The sequence below is a fragment of the Carcharhinus amblyrhynchos genome, chromosome 5, assembly GCF_965287045.1.
Source record: "Carcharhinus amblyrhynchos chromosome 5, sCarAmb.v2.hapA, whole genome shotgun sequence".
Classification (NCBI taxonomy): Eukaryota; Metazoa; Chordata; class Chondrichthyes; order Carcharhiniformes; family Carcharhinidae; genus Carcharhinus; species Carcharhinus amblyrhynchos.
This window is the reverse complement of record NC_137328.1, coordinates 6,396,329-6,422,400: the sequence shown is the minus strand read 5'-3', so window position 1 is coordinate 6,422,400 and position 26,072 is coordinate 6,396,329. Positions and strand designations below refer to the sequence as shown.

The following is a 26,072-nucleotide window of genomic DNA, read 5'->3' as shown; positions in this document are numbered from 1 at the left end:
GAACATCTTTGGTCCCCAGGCCTTCCTGTCGCTTGCCACTTCAGCACATTCCCCTGCTCTCCTGTCCACATGTCTGTCCTTGGCCATCTGTAATGTTCTAGTCAACCCCAACGCAAACTGGAGGAACAGCACCTCATCTTCCACATCGGCATTGTACAGCCTTCTGGACTAAACATTGAGTTCAACAATTTCACAGCATCAACTCTCCCCTCCTCCCATTTCTATTTATTTTGTTTCATTTCATCTCATTCTCCACTTCATCGCTCTCCTTCTTTCCAACTACCCCCCACCCTTCTCCCAACCCCCAGTCTTTTTCACGCCAACTGCCTCATCCCTCAGGCTGTACCTTTGTTTTGCCATTCACGCATTCTGATCACTAAACGGACACTTTCAACACTTCCTCAGCCTTCTGCAGGCTCATTTACATTCCATGTGTCCAATTCCATCACCTCTCCCTATGCTCATAGCGTAAATCTCTGCCGAGAGGGTACAGAACAGATTTACCAGGATGTTGCCTGGTACAGAGGGCATTAGCTATGAGGAGAGGTTGGAGATTCTTGGTTTGTTCTCACTGGAGCAACGGAGGTTGAGGGGCAACCTGATAGAAGCCTACAAGATTATGAGGGGCATGGACGGAGTGGATAGTCAGAAGCTTTTTCCCAGGGTGGAAGAGTCAATTACCAGGGGGCACAGGTTTAAGGTGCGAGGGGCAAGGTTTAAAAGAGGTGTACAAGGCAGATTTTTTACGCAGAGAGTGGTGGGTGCCTGGAACTCGCTGCCAGGAGAGGTAGTGGAAGTGGATACGGTAGTGATTTTTAAGGGGCATCTTGACAAGTACATGAATGAGATGGGAATAGAGGGATATGGTCCCTGGAAGGGTAGGGCTTTTAGTTAAGTCTGGCAGCATGGTCTGTGCAGGCTCAGAGGGCCGAAGGGCCTGTTCCTGTGCTGTAATTTTCTTTGTTCTTTGACTTCCTTTCCTCCCCGCCCTGACGAAGGGCCAGCCAGACTCGAAACATTGGTTCTATTCTCTCTCCACAGATGCTGTCAGGCCTGCTAAGATTCCCAGCCTTTTTCTGTTTTTGTCACCCTCTGCCTCAATCTGTAAATCTCCTTTTTGGGTCGTAATCCTTTTTTTATATTTATATGCCTATAGAAAGCACCTTTAATGTCAGCTGCCAATCCCTTTTCAAACTCCCTGTTGGTTTCTCATATTAGCTTCTTCACTTCCCCTCTGTATTTGACTTGGTTCTCAATTATACTTTACATCTGACATCTGTCATTAGCACACTTCTTCTGATTTATTGTAACTTCTATCTCCTTTCACACCCAGAGAGCTCTGGATTTGTTTCCCTACCTTTCCCTTTTGTGGGAATATACCTTGACTGGTGAATCTCCATTGAAGGTTCACAGAACCACAGAGCCCTAGAGTGCAGCAGGAGGCCATTCAGCCCATCGAGTCTGCACTGAACACAATCCCACCCAGGCCCTACCCCCATAACCCCATGCACTTACCCTAGCTAGTCCGCCTGACACTAAGGGAGAATTTAGCATGGCCTAACCCGCACATCTTTGGACTGTGGGAGGAAACCGGAGCAACCAGAGGGAACCCACACAGACAGGGGGGGAACATGTGGACTCCGCACAGACAGTGACCCAAGCTGCGAATCAAACCCAGGTCCCAGGCACAGTGAGGCAGCAGTGCTAACCACTGTGCCACCCTATAATTCAAGGAAAAATCCTTAACTACAACATTTAGTCTTCAGATAGATCCAATGTAGTGAAAGCACAAATAATCTTCAAATGTGAACTATGTCACTGTGCTGCCCTGGTATTAGCTGACCTTTCTCCACTCCCTAGCTATGACTACTACTACATTCTGCATCCTCTCCTTTTCTTCCCCATGTACCCTATGAATGGTATGCTTGTCTGTGTAGCACGCAAGAAACAATACACTTCATTATATCCCAATACATGTAACAATAAATCAAATCAAGTAACCCTGATTGAGACTCTGTTACTCTCTAAAGCAAATTACAGTGGATGCTGGAATCTAAAACCAAAAGAGAAAATACTGGAAAATCTCAGCAGGTCTGGCGGCACCTATAAGAGAGAAAACAGTTGACATTCTGAGTCCGGAAGACCAAATTGGCAAAGGGTCGTCTGGACTTGAAACGTCAGCTCTTTTCTCTCCTTACTGATGCTGCCAGACCTGCTGAGATTTTCCAACGTTTTCTCCTCTGTTAGTCTCTCCGTTACTCTGGCCCCATCTATTAACTTACTTATCTTTGTTCATCTACCTCTCCCAATATTCTACGCACCTTGATTATTCCTCTCTAGTGTTGTCTCCTGGTTCTCACACCTCTACAGAGTTTATTTACAACCTCCCCAAGCACTAGCAAAAGGTAGTAAGGTAATTAGTCGCTTGACTATGTGATAAGATGCTGAATTATAACGTAATGTTGACTTCTGTCCCATGGCAGAACCGCAATAAACACTGGAAACTACAGAGCAGTTCCAAGACCACCCAGGAACAACACCGTAGGATATTTGTCTGCACGTTTCTTTATTTTGGACAACTTTGTGTTTTTTTGTTGGTTATTTTTTTCTCAGTCACTAAAAATGAACCTGAGACTCCGATCTACGATCGAGTGAAGACACAGCCTTTAAAATACTTGACGCTAGGTGCAGTCGTTAACGTTTGATGGAGATGGGATTGAGTGGGGTTAAATTACAGGAGATATTCGGCACACACAGGGGATTGTTCGACCGCTTTTCTGCGAGCATTGAGCTTGGGTTAGTGCCCGGAAATAAGAGAGAGCCGCAGTGCCGTGAGGGGTCAAGGCTGACGGCAGCCCATTGTTGATCTTGGAGGGGTAACTGATGGCTTTGGCAGAGAATTATCAACAAAGCAATTGACCAGTGGCGATGCTGTGTGTGTGTCCCGAGTGGCAGTGATGGCAATCAGTGAGAGAAGAACCCAAGGTGCAGCCAAGTTCACTGCAAGGGAAGCGGTTAGGAAAATAGAAGCATGTTCATTAACAGGATTAATTAGACTTGGATTCTTCTGTGCTAGCACACCTTATGGTGCAGCAGGTAGTGTCCCTGCCTCTGAGTCAGAACTTGAACGTTCAAGTCTCACCCCAGGTCTTGATGACTAAGGAATGTGTGTTCATAATGTGGCTACAGTAAGAAGTCTCCCAACGCCAGGTTGAAGTCCAACTGTTGGACTATAACCTGGTGTTGTGAGATTTCGTACTGTGCCCACCCCTGTCCAACACTGGCATCTCCATAACATAATGTGGCTAAACGAGGGGGTTTGGTTTAACTCAGTTGGCTGGATGGCTGGTTAGTGATGCAGACAGAGCGAAGCCAACAGTGTGGGTTCAACTCCTGTACCGGCTGAGATTATTCATGAAGGCCCCGCTTTCTCAACCTTGCCCCTCGCCTGAGGTGTGATGACCCTCAGGTTAAATCACCACCAGTCAGGTCTCCCCCCTCAAACAGGAGAGCAGCCTATGGTCACCTGGGACTATGATGACTTTATTGTTACACAAGGTGAGTACTGACCTGCAAGTCCTTCCAATGCATGCCAATGTCAGGATGTGAGAGTGAGAGAGATTCCAGGTCAGGCATATGATGTAAAGAACATTGGAGCCTCTATCATCACTCTCCTTGATGCCAGGCTACGACATGCATGTGTTAGTGCATGTTGCCACAGCAACATGGACTCCCTGAGTGATCTATAACACACTGCCATCTCCTTCTATGCTGGGTATCACATGAAACAAACGTGATGTTCCTTTCTTTGCCAGGCTTGTGAAGTCATTGCGTATTTCATCAGCTTCTCATTTTTCTCAGTTTCTCTCCAAGTTACACATTGGTTGTCTGTCCCCCTGTGGATTTCAGTTCTGACCTTATCTTGGAACATGAAGGAATGACTTCCTCATGTCTATCCAAAACACCAGCCTCTTTCCTGGGATGTTCATAATTGGAAAGCCCAGTAATGCAATGGCCTCGATCTGGCCTTGCAGTCTTTACTTTAGTCCTCTCGCTAGAATTGAGTAATAAGACAATAATACAGCTCAAGGCCATGGAAATGACCTAACATAGGAACAGGAGTGAACCATTCTCCTTCACAGACAGTCCCTCGGAGACTTGCCTCAGGATCAAGGATGACTTCATTCCTCTCCAGTTCATTCAAAAGTTACTGATAAGCCCATACTTCATACTCTACCATGTGTCAGACAGGTAGTGTTTGGAGGGTTGGCCAGATGGGTTGTTTGGAAGTTTCTGCACTCCCTCCAACACCCCAACCTCAGCTCTGCACATTCCTGAAAAAGCCTCTTGATGTGTTCAGTGCTTTCCCAAATGATGCTTCTTATTTTAGTCAATCACAAGCCAGCGTTTCCCATGAGTCAGGGGATGTTTGACCTCTTGAGGGCTGTTTTGAAGAAAGCATTTCTGCTGTCCACCTGAGAGTCTTCAGCCCCGAACAGTTTCAATGCAAATGATGTGCCCCAACCAGTAGAGCTGACTTTGAGTGATTAGCACCTCAATGCTGGGCAAGTTGGCTTGAGAAAGGACAGTATTGTGCCATCACTTTTATTTCCACTTTTAAACCATTAAATTTCTTGAGGCTGTTGACCCATTCACTTCGGTCATGGCTGATCTCTATCTTGACCTGCATTGGTTCCAGGTCTCTTCCTAGCAGACTCCCTCTGCTGGTACATGTGTGTTTGGCAGCATCAAGTGGAAAAATGCATGTTGCAATGTTTAATACCCTACAGCTATGTTGTATGTTCATTAATATACTTGCTCCCAAAATCTGGCAAGTAGTGCTATCTTGCTCACAAGTAACAATATTCTTTATTAATTAATTAGGTGAATGGATCCCCTTCATTCAAATGCAGAAGTAAAGCTGTGTTCTTCATTTATATTCAAACTTAACTCAGTCTCTGATTAATGTGCAGTCTTGTTTTCAAAGGAATATCTTGACAAGCAGGGCATTCCAAAACCTGGCAATCAAAGTTAGTCACTGACAAATCACTCAGTAACAAAGTGGCTCAGTATTCTTCAGGTTAGAAATCACTATAAATCAATTATTATTGCATGAAGAATGTTGTTTCCTATCCCTGTATCACCTCTGCCATTGCTGAGGACATCCCATCACTGGGAAGTTTTTGGGTCAGGAACGATTATATATTCAGCAAGAGACTTTAAAAATAGAACTGCACAAGCTTTTAAACATAGATCCTTTATTATTGTGTCCTAACAGACTCCCTCTGCTGGTATAAGTGTGTATGGTAGCATCAAGCGCACAAAATGAGCATTGCAATTTCTAATACAGTATGTCGTATGTTAATTTTCCACTGTTGAAGTGAAAGGTAAGAAATCACATCTGTCCAGTTTCTGGTCACAGTGATAAAGGTTGCAAAAGCAATTTGAAGAAAGACTTTAGTGAAAAAATTGTTTGCTAATATTAGTGATCGTGTCTGTCCAGCTAATGTAGCGTGGATGTTGGGTTTCTGTTGAAATTTCTGTGCTTGTATTGAAAAGTTTTCCTGAACTTAGCCCAGCAAAGGGTTGAATTGAATTGAACAATATTGATCAGAAAATGATCAATATAATCGTGTTAAAAGTCTTTGGCTGCTATATTCGAGCAACCATCAAATAAATATTATTTGCAAGCAAGAAATGTCAAACAACTGCACTGTTAATATCACAGAACACAATTTCAGCTACATGAGTGTGCATGTATTCTTGCTTGTGTGGGAGGGGTGGTGTACTTGTAAATATGTATGTGTGCTTGTGTGTGCACGTGTGCTCATGGACTTGTGTGTGTGCACAAGTGTGTATGCGTGTGCACAACTGTGTATATGTGTGTGCATACCCATGTATATGTATATGATCCATGTATATACGTATGTGTGTACATTTGCACATGTATATATATCAATGTCTGCATAGATGTGTGTGTATGTGTGTGCATATGCATACATGTGCTTGCATACATGTGTTGTGTGTGTGTTAATGTCTGTGTATTTGAATGAAAGTGTATATATGTGTGTGTACACATACACATGTGAATGCGCATGAACATGCATGTGAATGAACATGTGTGCGAACATTGGTGTCTCGGCATTCATACATATGTACAGGCATGAGTATGCATGAGTATGTGTGTGTGAACATGTCTTGCATGTGTTTGCCCATTTGTGTGCATGTGTATAAGTGCAGATGTCATGTCTTCATATACATGCATCTGTGTGTGCATAAATGTGTGTTTGTATTTATATGCATGTACATATAATTATGCTTACGTGTATCTGTGTGTGTGTGTGTGTGTGTGTGTGTCATAAAATCTCTGTGACCTCCTGCTCTAAGGAGGCTTCAGCATTATTTTCGGGATTATTCCGCAGATTTCTCCTCCCTACTTGCTTTTTCTGGCACTGGGATTCAGCTCGGCTCTAGATCTGGAAAACATAATGTTTGGGCTCGAACCTAATTGTGTGGAATGTTTTGCACAATGCACCAAGCTGACAGGATTGGAGAGACCTTTGTGTTTCTGTTTTCTCATGTTTTTGGGAGTTGAGCTCATGTGGATGCCTCAGGGTCATCAGTGTGACATTGTTTCGCTCCACGGGTTTGTGATGGAGCTGATTCTCCTCTATGCCGGTGTGGGAAGGTCGCACTTGCATCTGGCAAAACTTTAATTGAAGACAAATGTTGTTGGCATGACTCAGTAGCTCGATGAGACACTGTCTCTCTCTCTAATGGCAAGCATTCCCCTTTCGTTAGCTACTGAAATTATATTGTCTCCTTTCTGACATTTTCAGCTTATTATCAGTCACAGGCTGCACTGTTTGTTTCTGCATCAGGACTCACATTAGAATGGTGGAACTGTCACTATCAATGCTACCATCTTCCTAATTCTAAGCTTGTAATCAAGTAGTTAGCACTGCTGCCTCACAGCGCCAGGGACCTGGGTTCAATTCCAGCCTTGGTTCACTGTCTGAGTGGAGTTTGTATGTTCTCTCTGTGTCTGCGTGAGTTTCCTCCAGGTGCTCCGGTTTCCTCCCACAGTCTGAAAGACGTGCTGGTTAGGGTGCATTGGCCGTGCTAAATTCTCCCTCAGTGTACCCGAACAGGCACCGGAGTGTGGATTTTCACAGTAACTTCCTTGCAGTGTTAATGTAAGCCTACTTGTGACACTAATAAATAAACTTTAAAAACTTTTAAAATTAAAATATGGAAAATCTTCGCGTCGGTATGAATGGGTATATAGGATCATTTAATCTCGGAAAACAACATGTAGCTCCTTTAATATAAGCTTTCTCCCCGCTTTTCTTCACATGCAATGAATCAATGTAAGTTAAGAACATCACTCGAACTAACAGCAAAAATTATTACATTTGAAATTGGCAACGATCTATCTGCTGGCCAAGACGTATGGTGCCAGTAAGCACAGCCACTACTCGTTGTGAGATAGACATTAATGGACTTGTGCGGACAATCCCAGTGCTTTTTATTCCTCCGTTTGGAGTGGTCCTGCTCAGTAGCTGGTTACCTGACTTGAATAAGGGACACCTCAGTACCACACGGTATCGAAACTCAGGGATTACGCTGCTACGCAACTCCTCCACAAGGGCCAATCTTGCAAACCTCGAGCACAAACTGGATAAACAGACAAAACTTTCCCAAGCCTCCCGAAAGGAATCCAGTTCTGTTCAGGTTCAAAAGAAATAAAAACAAAGCCATGAAAATAAATATTCAAAACACAGTTAGGACTCATTCAGCAAACAAAACTAAATGAACTCACACACACACACACTCACACTCACACACACTCGCATTCACACTCTCACACTCACTCACACACTCGCATTCACACTCTCACACTCACTCACACACTCGCATTCACACTCTCACACTCACTCACACACTCACATTCACACTCTCACACTCACTCACACATTCGCATTCACACTCTCACACTCACTCACACACTCGCATTCACACTCTCACACTCACTCACACACTCGCATTCACACTCTCACACTCACACATTCGCATTCACACTCTCACACTCACACTCACTCACACACTCGCATTCACACTCTCACACTCACTCACACACTCACATTCACACTCTCACACTCACACACTCGCATTCACACTCTCACACTCACTCACACACTCGCATTCACACTCTCACACTCACTCACACACTCGCATTCACACTCTCACACTCACTCACACACTCGCATTCACACTCTCACACTCACTCACTCACACACTCACATTCACACTCTCACACTCACTCACACACTCGCATTCACACTCTCACACTCACACTCACACTCACACACTGGCATTCACACACTCACACTCACACACTTGCATTCACACACTCACGTTCACACACTTGCATTCACACGCACACACTCACTCACACATCTCACCAGATTATCAGATCCATTTAGGTTATAGTTTACTCTAAGCAGCAGAAGGATTGGGTCTGGAACCAATTAAGCGGCAACATTCTTCAGCACTGGGCTTCACTTTAATAGCAGAACACCCACTGTTTAACAAATCATCAATCGTTATCGCTCTGAACCAGAATGGACAAAGCCTTTTGTTTCCTGTCCCTAAAAACAAACAGTTTGAAGCAACCATTAAATTAACGTGGTTTGGAATATTGAGCACAGGAGAATATTCAGTGCGGATTGTGAGCCCGTAGGGGTTTGCCGCAGTGGCTCGGGTCGATACCTTTGCTGGTACCAGTTATGTGTAATAGTGTTGAAATATTTAGCAGTCAGAACAACAGAATAAAAGTAAACAAACTACAATACAGACCGCAATTCACTGGGGTAGAAGAAAAGGCAAAGCATTTGCATTTTTGTAGCGCCTTTCACAGGGTTTCCCTGTCGGTGAAGCAATTTTTGAAGTCTGATCATTGTTGCAAAGCAGCCACAACAAAAACTGAAAATGCTGGAAAGTCTCAGCGGGTCTGACAGCACCTGTGGGGAGAGATTACAGCCAACACTTCAAGTCAGGACAAAGGGTCACCCAGACTGGAAACATGCGATGAAAATGGGGATGGCTCGGTGCAGCATAAACACTGGGGTGGACTTGTCGGGCTGAATGGCCTGTTTCTGTGCTACAAGTTCTATGTCCGTGTGGCGACATGATGGTTAGCGCTGCTGCCTCACAGAGCCAGGGAGCCCAGGTTCGATTCCCAGCTTGGGTCACTGACCGGGATTCAATGACTTCGCTCAGGCGAGGTTCGTAAAATCCCACCCGAGGCCAACGGAGAATTCCAGAGTGGCGGTAAAATTCCAGCCACTGTCTGCGTGGAGTCTGCACATTCTCCCCGTGTCTGCATGGGTTTCCTCCGGGTGTACCGGTTTCCACGTCCGAAAGACGTGCTGGTTAGGTACATTGGTCGTGCTAAATTCTCCCTTCAGTGTAGAACAGGTACTGGAGTGTGAAGACTAGGGGATTTTCACAGTAACTTCATTGAGGTGTTAATGTAATCCGACTTGTGACTGATAAATAAACCTTACTTTACTCTTTAAAAAGGACATAATTGAATTCATTGTTGTCATTTTGGATATACCTTCCCTGTAATGTCGTTCTATTTCCCGTTCTTACTTGTGCTCTGCAAAAAGCAGCAGCAACAATGTAAAGGCACAGCCCATTGGCTACCTATCTGTCTAGGTGTGGCAGGGTGACACAGTGGTCAGCACTGCTGCCTTACAGCGCCAGGGACCCGGGTTTGATTCCCGGCTTGGGGGTCACTGTCTGTGTGGAATTTGCATCACTGGGTGCTCCGGTTTCCACCCACAGTCCAAAGATGTGTGGGTTAGGTGGATTGATAATGGTGGATTACCCCTGAGTGTCAGGGGCATTAGCAGGGTAAGTACGTGGGGTTATGAGGATTGGGCCTGGGTGGGATTGTTGTCGGTGCTGACTCGATGGGCCGAACGACCTCCTTCTACACTGTGGGAATTCTATGTACAAATTGATTTATTAGTCCAAAGTACCACCCAAGTAAGAATGATAGCAATAATTTACAGGGGAGACGGTGATGTTGTGGTAATGTCACACACTGAGTAATCCAGAGACCCAGGCTAATGCTATGATTCTATGATCTACGGGTCAGAATATAGGGAACGCAGCCCCTCAGATCAACCCTGCCATCCAGTGAGACCATGGCTGATCTTCACTCCAAACTCCACATTCCTGCATTTGGTGAGGCCGCAGCTGGAGTACTGTGTGCAGTTTTGGGCGCCGCAACTGCGCAAAGATATTTTGGCCTTGGAGGGAGTGCAGAGGAGGTTTACTAGGCTGATCCCGGAGTTGAGGGGATTGAGCTATGAGGACAGGCTGAATAAACTGGGCTTGTACTCGTTAGAGTTTAGAAGAATGAGGGGAGATCTCATTGAGACGTATAAGATGATGAATGGGATGGATAGGATAGAGGTGGAGAGACTCTTCCCGCTCAAAAAAGACAGTAGGACTAGGGGGCACAGCCTCAAGATAAAAGGGGGGCGGTTTAGAACGGAGTTGAGGAGGAACTTCTTCACTCAAAGGGTGGTGAAATCTCTGGAATTCTCTGCCCGTTGAAGTGGTGGAGGCTGCCTCGCTAAATATTTTTAAGACGCGGGTTGATGGGTTTTTGATAAGAGAGGGGATTAAGGGTTATGGGGAGAGGGCCGGAAAGTGGAACTGAGCCACGACAGATCAGCCATGATCTTATTGAATGGCGGGGCAGGCTCGAAGGGCTAGATGGCCTACTCCTGCTCCTATTTCTTATGTTCTTATGTTCTTATGCTGTCTCCCGTTATCCTTCAATTCCCCTAATATCGGAAAATCGACTCACCTCCATCTTGAATATTAGCATCCGCAGGTAGAGAATTCAACAGATTCTTCACCCTCTGAGTGAAGAAATTTACCCTCCTCCTTTTGAATGAAATGATAATAATCACCTCAGACATGCCCTGTGGTAGCGAGTTCCACATTCACACCACACTCCCTGGCAGATTCTTAATCTCGAGAGCAGGGATTCTAGTTCTACAAACTCCAGTCAGAGGAAGCAACCTCTCTACTCTGTCAAAATCTCTAAGAATCATATCCATCACCTCTCAGTCTTTTAAACTCAGGGGTATATTGGCCCATTCCACTCAATCCTTATCGGACAATCCTCACACGTTTCGTAGAAATCAGAAGCAGGAGGAGGCCACTTGGCCCTTTGAGCCTGCTTCGCCATTCATTTTGATCATGACTGACCATCGAACCCAATACCCTCCCCTCATATCCCTTGATCCCTTTATCCCCAAGAGCTATATCTAATTTCTTCTTGAAGTCACACAAGGTTTGGCCCCAACTACTTCTTGTGGTGGTGAATTCCACACATTCACCACTCTCTGGGTGAAGAGGTTTCTCCTCACCCCAGTCCTAAAAGGTTTGTCCCTCATCCTCAATCTATGACCCTGAGATCTGGACTCCCCACCAGCGGGAACATTCTTTCTGAATCTACCCTGCCTAACTGTGGGTGGCACGGTAGCACAGTGGTTAGCACTGCTGCTTCACAGCTCCAGGAGCCTGGGTTCGATTCCCGGCTCGGGTCACTGTCTGTGTGGAGTTTGCACATCTCCTCGTGTCTGCGTGGGTTTCCTCTGGATGCTCTGGTTTCCTCCCACGGTCCAAAGGTTGATTGGCCATGATAAATTGCCCCTTAGTATCCTGAGATGCGCAGGTTAGAGGGATTAGTAGGTAAATATGTAGGAACATGGGGGTCGGGCCTGGGTGGGATTGTGGTTGGTACAGACTCGATGGGCCAAATGATCTCTTTCTGCACTGTAGGGATTCTGTGAACACTGTTAGAATTTTATAAGTTTCTATGAAATCCCCTCTCACTCTTCTAAACTCCAGGGAATACAATTCTAACCAACTTACTCTCCCACTAAGAAACCCCCTGTACCCCGTCTAAGGCAAATATATTCTCCCTTAAGTAAGGAGGCAAAATCTGTGCACAATAATCTGCACGTGATCTTGCCTTAGTCCTACATAATTGCAACAAAATACCCTTACTGTTACACTCCAACACTCCAGCAATAAAAGTTAATATTCAATTTGCCTTTCTAGTTGTTTGCTGTACCTGCAGCTTTCCCTATCTACACAGGTTGTAATTAGTGTTAACTTTTTCTGTTTTGCATTCCTTTACCCTAGCTTGTCCATCTGGGACATACAAGCCAGAAGCAAAGCCTGGTGGAATCAACACTTGCCTTCACTGCCCTGATGAAAATTACACGTCCCCACCAGGGAGCACCTCCATCAAGGACTGCGTCTGCAAGGAAGGATACAAAGCTAAAGGACAGGTATGTCAAGGTGAGTCTGTCATATATTTTATGTCTCGGAGCTACGCAGAGATGACACTGGTTTTCTATGCCTGTTACAGGTTTCATTCACAGTGACCTACAAGGTCTAATCCATGATTCACTTCGAACCACAAGTTCTTCTAAAGTTTGTTTATATTCCCTGAGTCCCGTCCCAGGCTTCACCAAACGCCTAGTTTGGGGGCGTTTAAGAGATCCGTGGATAGGTTTATGGATGAAAAGGGATTGGTTTAGGTTAGACGGTCATTGTTTTTTAACTGGTCGGCGCAACATCATGGGCCGAAGGGCCTGTTCTGCGCTGTAATGTTCTATGTTCTAAACAAGCACAGTGAGCATCAATAGTAAACAGAGTCACATAATCAAACACAGAACAATTGAACACAACTGAGGCGGGTCACTCGTGAAATGTATTCAGGAAAACCAGAAACACACCGTCCTAATAGTCCCCAGAATTGGAAAATTACACTTCACACTGAGAACAAAACTTAGAAGAAAAATTCAAACAGATTTAAACCAAATTGTGTCTCTATTTCATCATCTTGGCCTACTTTCTTAGATACAGTTGTTGGGGCAAAGGGGATCAAGGGTTGGGGGAGGGGGGCAGGCGGGACCAGGGGATTAAATTTGATGATCGGCCATGATCAAAATGAATGGTGGAGCAGGCTCGAAGGGCCAAATGGCCTCCTGCTGCTTCTAATTTCTATGTCTGTTTCTATGTAAAACTAATTCGTTAGTGATAAAATATTGCAGATGCGGTGGTTTTGGCGGCGAAAATGCGGCCTCGTTGTCCAAGTTAATCTCATGGGAAACCAAGGGTCTGTTATCTTTTCGATGAGATATGAGAAGGTAGTGTCCAGTGGAGGAAGGGGTGGGGGAGGTTGTTGTCGAGAAAGGACGAGTGGCGGGAGTGTGGGACTGGGGGTGGGGTGCAGATGGAGGAATGCAATGAAATCTCCAGGACTGCACAGAAGCAACCTCAACAGTTGCAGGTTAAACAAAAACGCAACCAACAAAGGGTAATTCAATCATTGGATTGCAGCCAATGTCCGTACCCAGTACGGGACAGACACACCTGGAAATTTCAGTGCTGGTTACAGTGGCGATGAGAATGAGAAATTAGTTTCCCTTCAATTTCAATAAATGCGCCCAAAACGAGTAAGAAAAAGAACAAATATTACATTCCGCCGACAGGATCTGAAGTTTGTGTTAATGAGTGTCTAATGGACAGTGTTCGGGGTGATGTGTTTTGTTACTCTCTCTCCGTGTGCACGAGCAGTCATCCAGTGTTCCAAGTTACAGCCACCTGTGAACGGATACTTCATCCAGAACTCCTGTAATAACTATTACAATTCTGCCTGCGGAATCCAATGTAAAGTCGGTTTTGACCTGGTGGGGAGCAGCATTCGCCTGTGTCAGTCAAACAGCGTCTGGTCAGGCCTGGACCCCGAGTGCCGGGGTAAGTGTTAACCTCAAAGTATTCTAATGCTAAAATATCATTTACGCTTCCTGTACTCTACCACGTATTTAAAGTTCTCAGCTCTTCCTGTTACACAGTGAGAGCTGCCTCGTGTCCAACAATTGTGAGAGGACTCAGGTGATTAGTGAAGGTGAAACCAGCTTCTCTTTCTTGACAATGGTTATTGATGCTCTCATAACTGCCCCCCCCCACTCAACCCAGCATCCCAACTATTCCCCATTTATATGGACTGAAGGACAATTAATATCCGTCACGTCTTTCTCTGGACTATAACAATGTCATTGACATTCACAAGCCTTAACAATTCATGAAGTCACAGAGGTTTACAGAATGGAAACAGGCCCTTCAGCCCAACTTGTCCATGCCGCCCTTTTCTTTTTGAACCATTCAGCTTTTTAAACAATCGCCCATGTTTGGCCCATATCCCAGTGAAGAGACATTGAGCACCAGAATGGCTGCAGTGTGACAAAGCACGTGAGGGGGGGCTACCTTGTGTGGCACCTGAGATTTCAGACTTCGCGGTGCGTGCTATCGTGAGTCACAGAGCTTGCAGGACTGTGGGTGGGTTTCAGTGCTTTGTGTCTGTGCTGCCTCTCTGGAAAATCCTCCAGTTAGGACCAGCTCCATGTTCATTCCCCTTTGACTCTCTGACAATTGGTCGGAGATCAGCTGCAGGTCTTGACACGTGACGGTGAGATGATCGAGCAATGACTCCAAAAGAAACTATTAAAAAAAGGTTGAAGAAAGTCGGGGAAGCAGTTCACTCTTTACACTTCACTTTCTCAGTGTGTTCCAATAATGCAAACAGATAGAATCGCTGCAGTGCAGAATGTGGCCAGTTGGCCCATTCAGTCTGCACTAACAACAATCCCACCTAGGCCCTATCCCCGCAACACCACATATTTACCCAAGCTACTCCTTTTAACCTACACATCCTGGGACACTGAGGGGCAAACTAGCATGGCCAATGCACCTAACCCGTGCACTTTTGGGCTGTGGGAGGAAACCAGAGCAGCTGGAGGAAACCCACGCAGAGACGAGGAGAACATGCAAACTCCATCCAGACAATATTAAACCAGGCTGCATTAGAATCTGTTTAATTGTACTCCAAGCAGATGCTTTCAAGAGCCTCCTATTTATTTCCTGACTTTCTCCCTCTCTCCGTGCAGTTCGCTCCTGCCCCAGGTTACGGAAGCCGCAACACGGTTCTCTAAACTGCTCAACTGATGACACCTCCTACAAAACCGTCTGCCGTGTGACCTGCAACAAAGGCTATGTGTTGGAGGGCAGGTCTAAACTCACCTGCCTGGTGAACATGCACTGGGATAAGAAGGAGCCGAGATGTGTTGGTAAGTCTGCCGGATAGCTCATGGTTGCCACCTGGCAGAGGGGGAGTCCAATGACTTCACCGGCCATCTGGGCAGATGTCACTGGCTCCCCCTTGATTCAAGAATGACGTGTACCCTAGGTCCTGGATCATTCATTCAATAGGTGTCGCTGGCCAGCCCAGCATTTATTGCACCAGGTTAAAGTCCAACAGGGTTATTTGGTAACACAAGCTTTCGGAGCGCTGCCCCTTCATCAGGCGAGTGAGGAGCTGTGTTCACAAACAGGGCATATACAGACACAAACTCAATTTACAAGATAATGATTGGAACGCGTGTCTTTACAGGTCATCAACTCTTAAAGATACAGACAATGTGAGACTCGCTTTCCAACCTTTATCTTGTAATTTGATAATATAATTGACAAAATACCCTGAATATATATGCACTGTTTGTGAACACAGCTCCTCACTCACCTGATCAAGGAGCAACACACCGAAAGCTTGTGCTACCGAATAAACCTGTTGGATTTTAACCTGGTGTTGTGAGACTTCTTACTGTGCTTACTCTGGAACAGTGCCGGCACCTCCACATCACAGCATTTATTGCCCATCCCTAGTTGCCCTTGGAGGGCAGTTGAGAATCAACCACATTGCTGTGGCTGTGGAGTTACATGTAGGCCAGACCAGGTAAGGATGGCAGATTTCCTTCCCTCAAGGACATCAATGAGCTGTTCTGCTGTGCGTTTTTATGTGACGGATATAACAAGATTCTGATGATCATTTTTTGTCAAATATGTAGCATTTTATCAGGACACATAATGGGTGAAAACTCTTGGATTTAAACTCATTGAGTGAGATTCTCCAGCCTCCTTGCCACTCGCTTCCTGTCGGCGAGAAGTGGCACGTTGTTTGCTAGCGGTGGGGTTCTCCAGTCCTTCCAGCGTGGGGTGACATCAATGGGAATTCTCGGCGTGAATAGTCGGAGAATTCTGGTCAATATTCCCAAACAATAGCATCTTGTATTCTTCATCTCAGAGGATTGCACCTATAAGCAGACTGAAGCTTGTTTCTCTTGGGAAAAGATAGAGTTGACCTGATTCCAATTCCAACACTCTTCCTGCACCCAGTGGCATGCTAAAGGAGATTTTTGTCTGTTTCCATAGCTAGTTCTGTAGAAGAATCTCTCGCAGTAGCTTGTTCACTGGATTGATTCTCGAGATGAGGGGTTTGTTGTAGGAAGAGAGATTGAACAGTTTAGGCCGACACTCTCTGAAATTTACAAGAATGAGGGGAGATCAAATTGAGATATACAAGATGGTAAAAGATATGGATAAAGTAGACATGGAGCGGACGCTTCCTCCTGTGGGGCATTCTTGGACAAGAGGATAAGGGATAGCAAATTTAACACAGAGTTGAGGAGAAACTACTTCTCTCAAAGGATTATGAATCTGTGGAATTCGCTACCCCAAAGTGTGGTGATTGCTGGGACAGCGAGTAAATTTAAGGAGGAGTTGGACAGATCTTTAATTGGTTATGGGTTGAAGGGTTATGGGGAGAAGGCAGGAAAATGGTAATGAGGAGCATCTCAGCCATGATTGGATGGCGGAGGGGATATGATGGGCTGAATGGCCTAATTCTGCTCCTATATCGGATGAACACATTTAAATTCTGCTTCAGATTTGAAGGTTAACAGAAGACGAGAAGATTGGAATGAAATAGATGGTGATGGTGAACTGACCACAGTTATTTCCCCCAGCCTCGGTTTAAGACACACCTGTATGTTCATCGTTTTAATCCCCTTGCAATAAACCTTTGTTCTGATAAGGAGGTCTCTCTGAGCGAGGGGCCAGAAAGTCCTGGTGATAGCACCTTGCAGATCATCATGCCCTGGTCATCATAACTGTGAACCTACTGCCACCCACTGGCGCACTTGGCAATTGCATCGGTAAACTTGACTTCAACCGAGATCCTTTAGTGTCACTCACTCACCTCCCTCCCGGGCGGATTGTGGTTGTACCGCCTTCGTTACCATCACAACCATTCCAAAGTTTGTTCGCAACACCAAACTGGGTGTCACTGATACAGAGGTGGACCTTGACTATGTACAGGAAGACGTTAAAGAACATAAGAAGTGAGCATGTCATTAGCAACTAAACTTGTAATAAAGAGGAATGGAGTACATTTTAATAGGACCGATAAGGAGTCCAAATACCACGACAAAGTGGGGTAGAGGAGCAGAGAGATCTTGGGGTATACAAACACTGAGCACACAAGTTATAGAATCCCTATAGTGGAAGAGGCCATTCAGCCCATCGGATTTGCACTGACTTTCTGATTGAGTATCTTACCCAGGCCCTCTCCTCCCCGCTCAATCCCCATAACCCCACACATTTTCCACGGCTAATCCTACACATTTTGGGACACTCAGGGGCAATTTAGTGTGGCCAAGCCACCTAACCCGCACATCTTTGGAGTGTGGGAGGAAACCGGAGCACCCAGAGGAAACACGGGGAGAACGCGCAAACTCCATACAGACAGTGAGCCGAAATGACCCCCAATTACAGATTATTATTGCCAAATAGAAACACAAACCAACACACTGGGATTCTTTACTAGCTGGTGAATTTTATATTAAATATAATTAAATAAATCTGGAATATAAAACTTTATCCTAGATGGTGTTAATCTTCTTGGGTGTTGTTGGAGCTGCACTCATCCAGGAAAGTGTACAGCTATTATCGATTGTTATAGAATCCCATCTGGTCAATACCTTTAGGGAAGGAACGCTGCCTCCCATATCTCGTCTGGCCCTTTCCTGTTAATGGTTAGCATTGGCCAGAAACTGAACTGGACTAGCTGTATAAATACCTTGGTTACAAGAGCAGGTCAAAGGCTAGGAATGCTGCATCGAGTAACTCATCACCTGACTTTTGATTGGCACCCCATCAACCACCTTCCACCACCACTACCAACACACACGGCGTGTGCCATCTATAAGATGCACTGCAGCAACTCAGCAAGGCTCTTAAATACCACCTTCCAAACCCACGGCCACTGCCATCTGGAAGGATAAGAGCAGCAGATAGCTGTGCAAACACTACCACCTGGCGGTTCCCCTCCAAGTCACTCATTACCCTGACTTGGAAATATATCACCTTTCCTTCACTGTCGCTGGGTCAAAATCCTGAGACTCACTCCCTAACAGCACTGTGGGTGTACCTACACCACAGGGACTGCAGGGTTTGAAGGAAGTTCCGATTAACGGCCAACCAGCCTGGAGCGTGCTCTGTGAAAGGCTGCCTGCGATGTGGAGATGCCGGCGTTGGACTGAGGTAAACACAGTAAGAAGTCTGACAACACCAGGTTTAAGTCCAACCGATTTATTTGATAGTAAACTCACAAGTTTTCGGTGTTTGCCCCTTCGTCAGGTGAATGAAGGCTGCCCGCAGCCAGGGAGGGCAGGAGAAGGGTGAGCACTGAGGAAAGGGAGGGTGTGACTGGCATTTCTGATGTGCTCCCTCAGGGGAACAGGGGCAGCGGAGGGAGCTCCCTCGTCTGAGGGAGCTGCAGACTTGTAAAAGAAATTAGCGGAACAGCTAACACACAATCACGTACTGATCTCAGTCCCCAGACACTTCACTCCATTTTATTGGAAACCTGATCTTCCATCTTGGCCTGGATGGAGGTTATGTGCAAAATTGTGAAGGCTGCCTTGCTAATTAGCCAATAGCAAACACGAATGGGCAGCTTAGAATCCCAGTCAATCGCTGGGTTCATTCATTTAAAGAACAAAGAAAATTACAGCACAGGAACAGGCCCTTCGGCCCTCCAAGCCTGCGCCGACCATGCTGCCTGTCTGAACTAAAACCCCCTACCCTTCCGGGGACCATATCCCTCCATTCCTATCCTATTCATGTATTTGTCAAGATGCCCCATAAAGGTCACTACCGTATCTGCTTCCACTGCCTCCCCCGGCAGCGAGTTCCAGGCACCCACCACCCCCTGTGTAAAAAAATCTGCCTCGTACATCTCCTTTAAACCTTGTCCGTCGCACTTTAAATCTATGCCCCCCTAGTAACTGATTCTTCCACCCTGGGAAAAAGCTTCTGACTATCCACTCTGTCCGTGCCTCTCATTATCTTGTAGACTTCTATCAGGTCGCCCCTCAACCTCCGTCGCTCCAGTGAGAACAAACCAAGTTTCTCCAACCTCTCCTCATAGCTAATGCCCTCCATACCAGGGCAACATCCTGATAAATCTTTTCTGAACCCTCTCCAAAGCCTCCACACCCTTCTGTTGTTTGGCTTCTTGATTGTCGCCGAGCACACGGGGGTGTGGTAATGTCGGAACACACACTCAACATCTTCCCGCATGACTTTCCACATGTCCAGGTCTGGCACCCACCCAACGAGCAATGGAAAATACTCACCCTGGAGAAGGCGCAGAAAGAGTTTACAGGGCTAGGACTGGGAGATGATAGCTCCCGGGAAAGTCTGAACACCTTGGGGATCTTCTCTCCTGAAAAGTAATGTTCTAAGTTGACCGCAGTCTTTAATATTGTGAAACTGTTCGATGTTGTAGGTGGGGAGAAAGTGGGGGCAATGCTGGGATCAACATCAAAGGAACTGCCACTGTTTCTCTGTGCGGTTTTACACTGCAGGGCTTGTCTCACGGGGAATGCTTGCCTCCTTCAACAACACATAGGAAAATTTATGACTATTAATGCATAAACACACACAGTCAATGTCAGAACCAAATAATCTGCATCAAACACCTGAGTCCAATAGCCAAACAAAATAAGGGAAGAACACTGCCCTGGCGGCACAGTGGCACAGTGGTTTGCACTATTGGTTAGCACCAGGGACCCAGGTTCGATTCCCAGCTCAGGTCACTGTCTGTGTGGAGTTTGCACATTCTCCCCGTGTCTGCGTCGGTTTCCTCTGGGTGCTCCAGTTTCCTCCCACACTCCAAAGATGTGCGAGTTAGATGGATTGGCCATGCTGAGTTGCCCCTTAGTGTCAGAGGATCAGAAGGATAAATATGTGGATTACGGGGATAGGGCCTGGGTGGGATTGTTGTCAATCTAGGCTCGATGGGCTGAATGGTCTCCTTCTGCACTGTAGGGAGCCTATGATTCTGTGAAGCCTGCTTCGTTTTCATACAGATGTTTTCATTTAACTGGAATCCATTTCACCCGTTTTAAGATCCATTTTCCTTTTGTGTTTCTGCAGAGGTCCGGTGTCCAGCCATACAGAAGCTGAGTGGGGTGATAGTTTCCCCCAGTGTTTGCAGGAAAGCTGCAATTAAACCCGGGAGCGTGTGCAGATTGAGCTGTCGCCATGGTTACAGCCTGTCAGGCGTCATAGAGGAAGTCCACTGTCTGAGCAGCGGCAAGTGGAGTCAGATGCTGCAAAAAGCCTTTTGCCAAGGTAAACGTTACCTGTGCGCTAGAATAAGGCTCGAGTTTGCAACCTGCTGCAACATCCACGCTTGTGTCCAAAGTCGGCCGTTTATCAGCTTGTTGTCTGTGGGATGTTGCTGCGGTATTTCCTACCTTAGAACATTGACCTTGGGCCGCCTTTATTGGTCATGATGTGGAGGTGCCGGCGTTGCCCTGGGGTGGGCACAGTAAGAAGTCTCACAACACCAGGTTAAAGTCCAACAGGTTTATTTGGTAGCGCAAGCCACAAGCTTTCGGAGCGCTGCCCCTTCATCAGGCAAGTGGGAGTTCTGTCCACAAACAGAGAATATATAGACACAAACTCAATTTACAAAACAATAGTTGGAATGCGCGTCTTTACGAGTAATCAAGTCTTAAAGATACAGACAATGTGAGTGGAGAGAGGGTTAAGCTCAAGTTAAAGAGATGTGTATTGTCTCCAGCCAGGACAGTTAGTGAGATTTTGCAAGCCCAGACAAGTCATGAGAGTTACAGATAGTGTGACATGAACCCAAGATCCCGGATGAGGCGTCCTCATGTGTGCAGAACTTGGCTATCAGTTTCTGCTCAGCGATCAGTTTTTGCTACGACAACGGATGAATGAACGCTGAATGAATCAACAATCACCAGGCAGGAGTGTTCTCTTCCTGTTGGGGAACACTTCAGCAGTCATGGGCATTCGGCCTTTGATCTTCGGGTAAACGTTCTCCAAGGCGGCCTTCATAACACATGACAGCACAGAGTCGCTGAACAGAAACTGATAACCAAGTTCCGCACGCATGAGGACGGCCTCAACCAGGATCTTGTGTTCGTGTCACACTATCTGTAACCTCCACGATTTGCCTGGGCTTGCAAAACCTAACTAACTGTCCTGGCTGTTACAATACACATCTCTCCACTCACATTGTCTGTATCTTTAAGACTTGACTACCTGTAAAGACTCGCATTCCAATCATTATCTTGTAAATTGAGTTTGTGTCTATATATGCCCTGTTTGTGAACAGAACTCCCACTTACCTGATGAAGGGGCAGCGCTACAAAAGCTTGTGGCTTGTGCTACCAAATAAACCTGTTGGATTTTAACCTGGTGTTGTGAGACTTCTTATTCTATTGGCCATGTCAGTGATAAACCTGCCAACAGAACGTTCTGTATGTTGGGACATAGCCCCTTTTAGGGAATGGGTCATGTAATCTGGGGTGTGGGGGTGAGCTGGTTGGGAGTGGGCAGTCAACGTTTAGAGTGTGGAGTGAGTAGACTGAATGAAGATCCCTATTCCCTGATGCCAGTGTGGAGCAGTTCTGGAGGAGACACCTCAGTACTCTGAGATTTAACGCCATTTGCAGGCGTTACAGTGGGATTGAATATCGGTCAGGGAGCTAATTGCCTGCCCCCAGGGTTCCTGTGACCTTAAAGGAAAGGTTCCTCCTCCAAGAGGCTTCAATAATCAGGGGTTTCCCAGAAGGACACTAACAAGAAGGACGTGGAAGCTTTGGAGGGAGTGCGGAAAAGGTTTACCAGGATCTTGCCTGGTATGGAGGGTGTTTGCCGTGAGGAGAGATTGAATAAACTGGGATTGTTCTCCCTGGAATGACACAGGCTGCTAGAAGTTTATAAAATTATGAGGGGTGTGGATAGGGTGAACAGTTGGAAGCTTTTTCCCAGGGTAGAAATGACAATTACAAGGGGGCAGAGGCTCAAGGTAAGGGGGGAAAGGTTCAGTGGAGATGTGCAGGGGAAGTTTACACAGAGGGTGGTGGGGGCTTGGTGCCAAGTGAGGTGGTTGAGGCAGTCACTTTAAGACTTACCTTGATAGGAATATGAATAAACGGGGAATAGAGAGATGTAAGCAGTTGGTTAGATAGGTAAATGTGATCGACACAGGCTAGGGCCTGTTCCTCCATTACACCGCCCTTTGTTCTTTGTACTGCCACTGGGAATAGTGGCCATTGATGGAAGTGCAACAGGTCCCAGAGCAGGGGCATCGGTGGAGGGCTGCAACAGATCAATGAATGGGGTAAGTTCAGTGGAGTCAGTCAGGTACCCCCATCCCCTCAGCAACACCTTCAGTGTGAGGGCAAGAGGGTGTCTGTCACTGGGGTGGGATGGGGTGGGGGAGTGTCAGCTGTTACTGCCGGTGACGCTGTCTGTGGGACCCAGGATCCTCGATCAGTGGGATCCTTCCACAGGGAGGCTGCCAGGGCGCACCCCCAACATACAGCATGGTTTCCAGTCCAGGCCGCTGGGGGAATAACAATGGCGGTGGGATCATGTCAATAAATGGCCCCTAATTGGCCACTCAAATGGCCTCTGGGTGGCAATGTCTTCCTCACTCCTGGTTTAATGGGTGGGGGAGTTGATATGGTGACCTTCCACCTTCCCATCCAATTATACAACCCCCTCCCCTCCAACACTCCACCACGCGCCCCCCCACCACCCCCACACCTTGCCCCATCTCAAAACCTTGAGGGCATTTAAATTCCACATATATTTTTAAAATATTTAATCGGCTGTAAAGTCTTTGGGATGTCCTGAGATCATGAAAGCTGCTATACAAACGCAAACCTTTCTTTCTTTGGTTAGTTGCTTGATATCAGCCAGGTTGCTTGGATTTGTCAGACTTTGTCACTCACTGCTATCCATTTCTCTTTGAAATGGAACTTTGCCACAGTGAGGTAAAGGGATCTATCTGGGAGGAAGTTCTGGTCAGTGTTTTGGTTTCTGTTACAATCTAGCCCTTTATATCTGCAGGCTGGACTTGTTCACACCCTGTCCTTCAATAAGTCTGAGTGTTCGGGAGTTTTAGATATTGAATACTCTGGGGTGGCACAGTGGCACACTGGTTAGCACTGCTGCGTCAGCGCCAGAGACCCGGGTTCGATTCCCAGCCTGGGTCACTGTCTATATGGAGTTGGCACATTCTCCCCATATCTGTGTGGGTTTCCTCTGGTTTCCTTCCACAGCCCAAAGATGTGTGGGTTAGGTGGATTGTCCATGCTGAATTTGTCTCTTAAAGTAAAGTATATTTATTAGTTACAAGTAACGCTTACCTTAACACTGCAATGAAGTTACTGTGAAATTTCCCTAGTCGCCACACTCCAGTGCCTGTTCAGGTCAATGCACCCAACCAGCACATCTTTCAGAATGTGGGAGGAAACCCACGCAGGCATGGGGAGAATGCACAAACTCCACACAGAAAGTGACCCAAGCCAGGAATCGAACCTGACCCCTGGCGCTGTGAGGCAGCAGTGCTAACCACTGTGCTACTGTGCAGGGGGCTAGCTAAGGTAAATACGTTGTAGGGATTGGGCCTGGGTGGGATTGTGATTGGTGCAAACTTGATGGACCTCCTTCTGCACTGTAGGATTCATGATTCTATGACTTGTGTCTGGTGTGGACATTTTTATTACATTAAAGATGCTATATAAATGTCACATTAATACTATTTGGTCCTCTATTGGGTGAACAACATTACGATGTAAAGGGACTTGTTTTGCGCCATGTTGTTTTAACTGAATTGACGAGATGGGGATCTTTTTATCGATTAGATATTGAGGCTCCAAAAATCCACTGCCCGGAGGAACTCGAGGTAGCGACTGCAGAACATCAGAAAACAGCTAACGTCACCTGGCAGACACCAGACACCAGCGATAACTCTGCTGATGAAGTGAGTGCTGGGTTCAGGCATTGATCCAGATAAAGACCGGGATTCTCTGACCTCGCCCGCAGCTGGGATTCCCCAGTCCCGCTGCTATGAATATAGCACTTGGGGGCGAATGGGATCGAAGGTTCTGGAGAGAAAGTAGAATTGAGGCTATTGAATGGGGTGATGAGCCATGTTTGTGATGAATAGTGGAACAGGCTCGAAAGGCCTCCTCCTCCTCCTATCTTCCATGAATTAAGATTTGGCTGAGCGCCAAATTCTCCATTCTTGCCGGCAGTCGTGGTGGAATGTCCGACATTGGAAAATCCCAGACAAATGTTTGGTGCCTTTTTAAAAATTATTTTGTGGGACATGGGAATCGCTGGCAAGGCCAGCATTTATTGCTCATCCCTAATTGTCCTTGAACTGAGGGTTGTTAAAAGTCAACTACATTGCTGTGGCTCTGGAGTCACATGTAGGCCAGACGGGGTAAGGACAGCAGATTTCCTTCCCTAAAGGACATTAGTGAACCGGATGGGTTTGTACAACAATTGATGATAGTTTTATGGTCACCATTACTGAGACAAGTTTACAATTCCAGATTGAATTCAAATTCTACCAGCTGCTGTAGTGGGATTGAACCCATGGCATGAATGTCTTTCTAGTCCAGTGACATTACCAATGTGCCACTATCACCACCATTTGGGGCTCAGTGGAGGGCACACTTGTCTAAGTCAAATTATTTTAGGTTTAAGGTCTCACTCCAGGTGACTTGAGCACAAGGCCTAGGCTCACACTGCTGAGGGAGTGCTGCACTATCAGAGGTGCTAACTTTCAAATGCAATGTTAAACATAAGGCTCCGTCTATTTTTAATAGAAGTAGGGTGGCATGTTGGCACACTGGTTAGCACTGCTGCTTCACAGTGCCAGGGATGGAGGTTCAATTCTGGCCTCAAGTAACTGTCTGTGTGGAGTTTGCATGTTCTCCCTATGTCTGCATGGGTTTCCTCTGGGTGGTCCGGTTTCCTCCCAGAGTCCAAAGATGTGCAGGTTAGGTGGAATGGCCTTGCTAATCATAGAATCATAAAATCCTACAATGCAGAAGGAGGCCATTTGACCCATCGAGTTTGCACTGATCACAATCCCACCCAGGCCCTATCCCCATAACCCTATGCATTTACTCTAGCTAGTCCCCCTGGTACTAAGGGGCAATTTATAATGACCAATCCATCTAACCCACACATCTTTGGATTGTGGAAGGAAACCGGAGCACCTGGAGGAAACCCACACAGACATGGGGAGAATGTGCAAACTCCGCCCAGACAGTGACCCAAGCCGGGAATTGAACCCGGGCACTACGAGACAGGAGTGCTAACCACTGTGCCACCATGCCTCCCTTTTACAGTGTAGTTTAGATGGATTATTTATGATGGATGTGCGGGATTGCAGGGATGGGGCAGAGGGGTAGACCTGGGTGAGATGCTCTTTGAAGAGTCTATGGGGATTCTAAGATTCTGTGATTCCATGGCCAGTGGATTCTGGTGGTGACCTAGGGCTGAATTTACTGACATTGCCGCTCACAGTAATCTTTCCTCTTCATCATCAGGTGTCTCTACAAGTCATTCCTGCAGTAGTTCCCCCTCACCTCTTCCCAATTGGAAAAATCACCATCATGTATATCGCAGTGGATAAGAGTGGGAACAAGGCAAACTGCTCCTTTAACATAAAGGTCATTGGTGAGTAGACATGACCCCTCAACATTCACAGCTGTAATCTTGGCCAA

At 46.3% G+C, this 26,072-nt stretch overlaps 1 protein-coding gene across 1 annotated transcript in view; it reads left to right on the top strand.

Annotated features, from left to right (window-relative positions):
• Positions 1-26,072, top strand: part of svep1 (sushi, von Willebrand factor type A, EGF and pentraxin domain containing 1) — a 201,119-nt gene that overhangs the window by 42,924 nt on the left and 132,123 nt on the right. The window contains exons 4-9 of the mRNA XM_080188416.1: positions 12,238-12,396; positions 13,681-13,860; positions 15,051-15,230; positions 20,440-20,637; positions 24,195-24,313; positions 25,896-26,025. Coding sequence (XP_080044542.1) covers positions 12,238-12,396; positions 13,681-13,860; positions 15,051-15,230; positions 20,440-20,637; positions 24,195-24,313; positions 25,896-26,025 — 966 coding nt within the window. The remainder of the gene's footprint in view (positions 1-12,237; positions 12,397-13,680; positions 13,861-15,050; positions 15,231-20,439; positions 20,638-24,194; positions 24,314-25,895; positions 26,026-26,072) is intronic.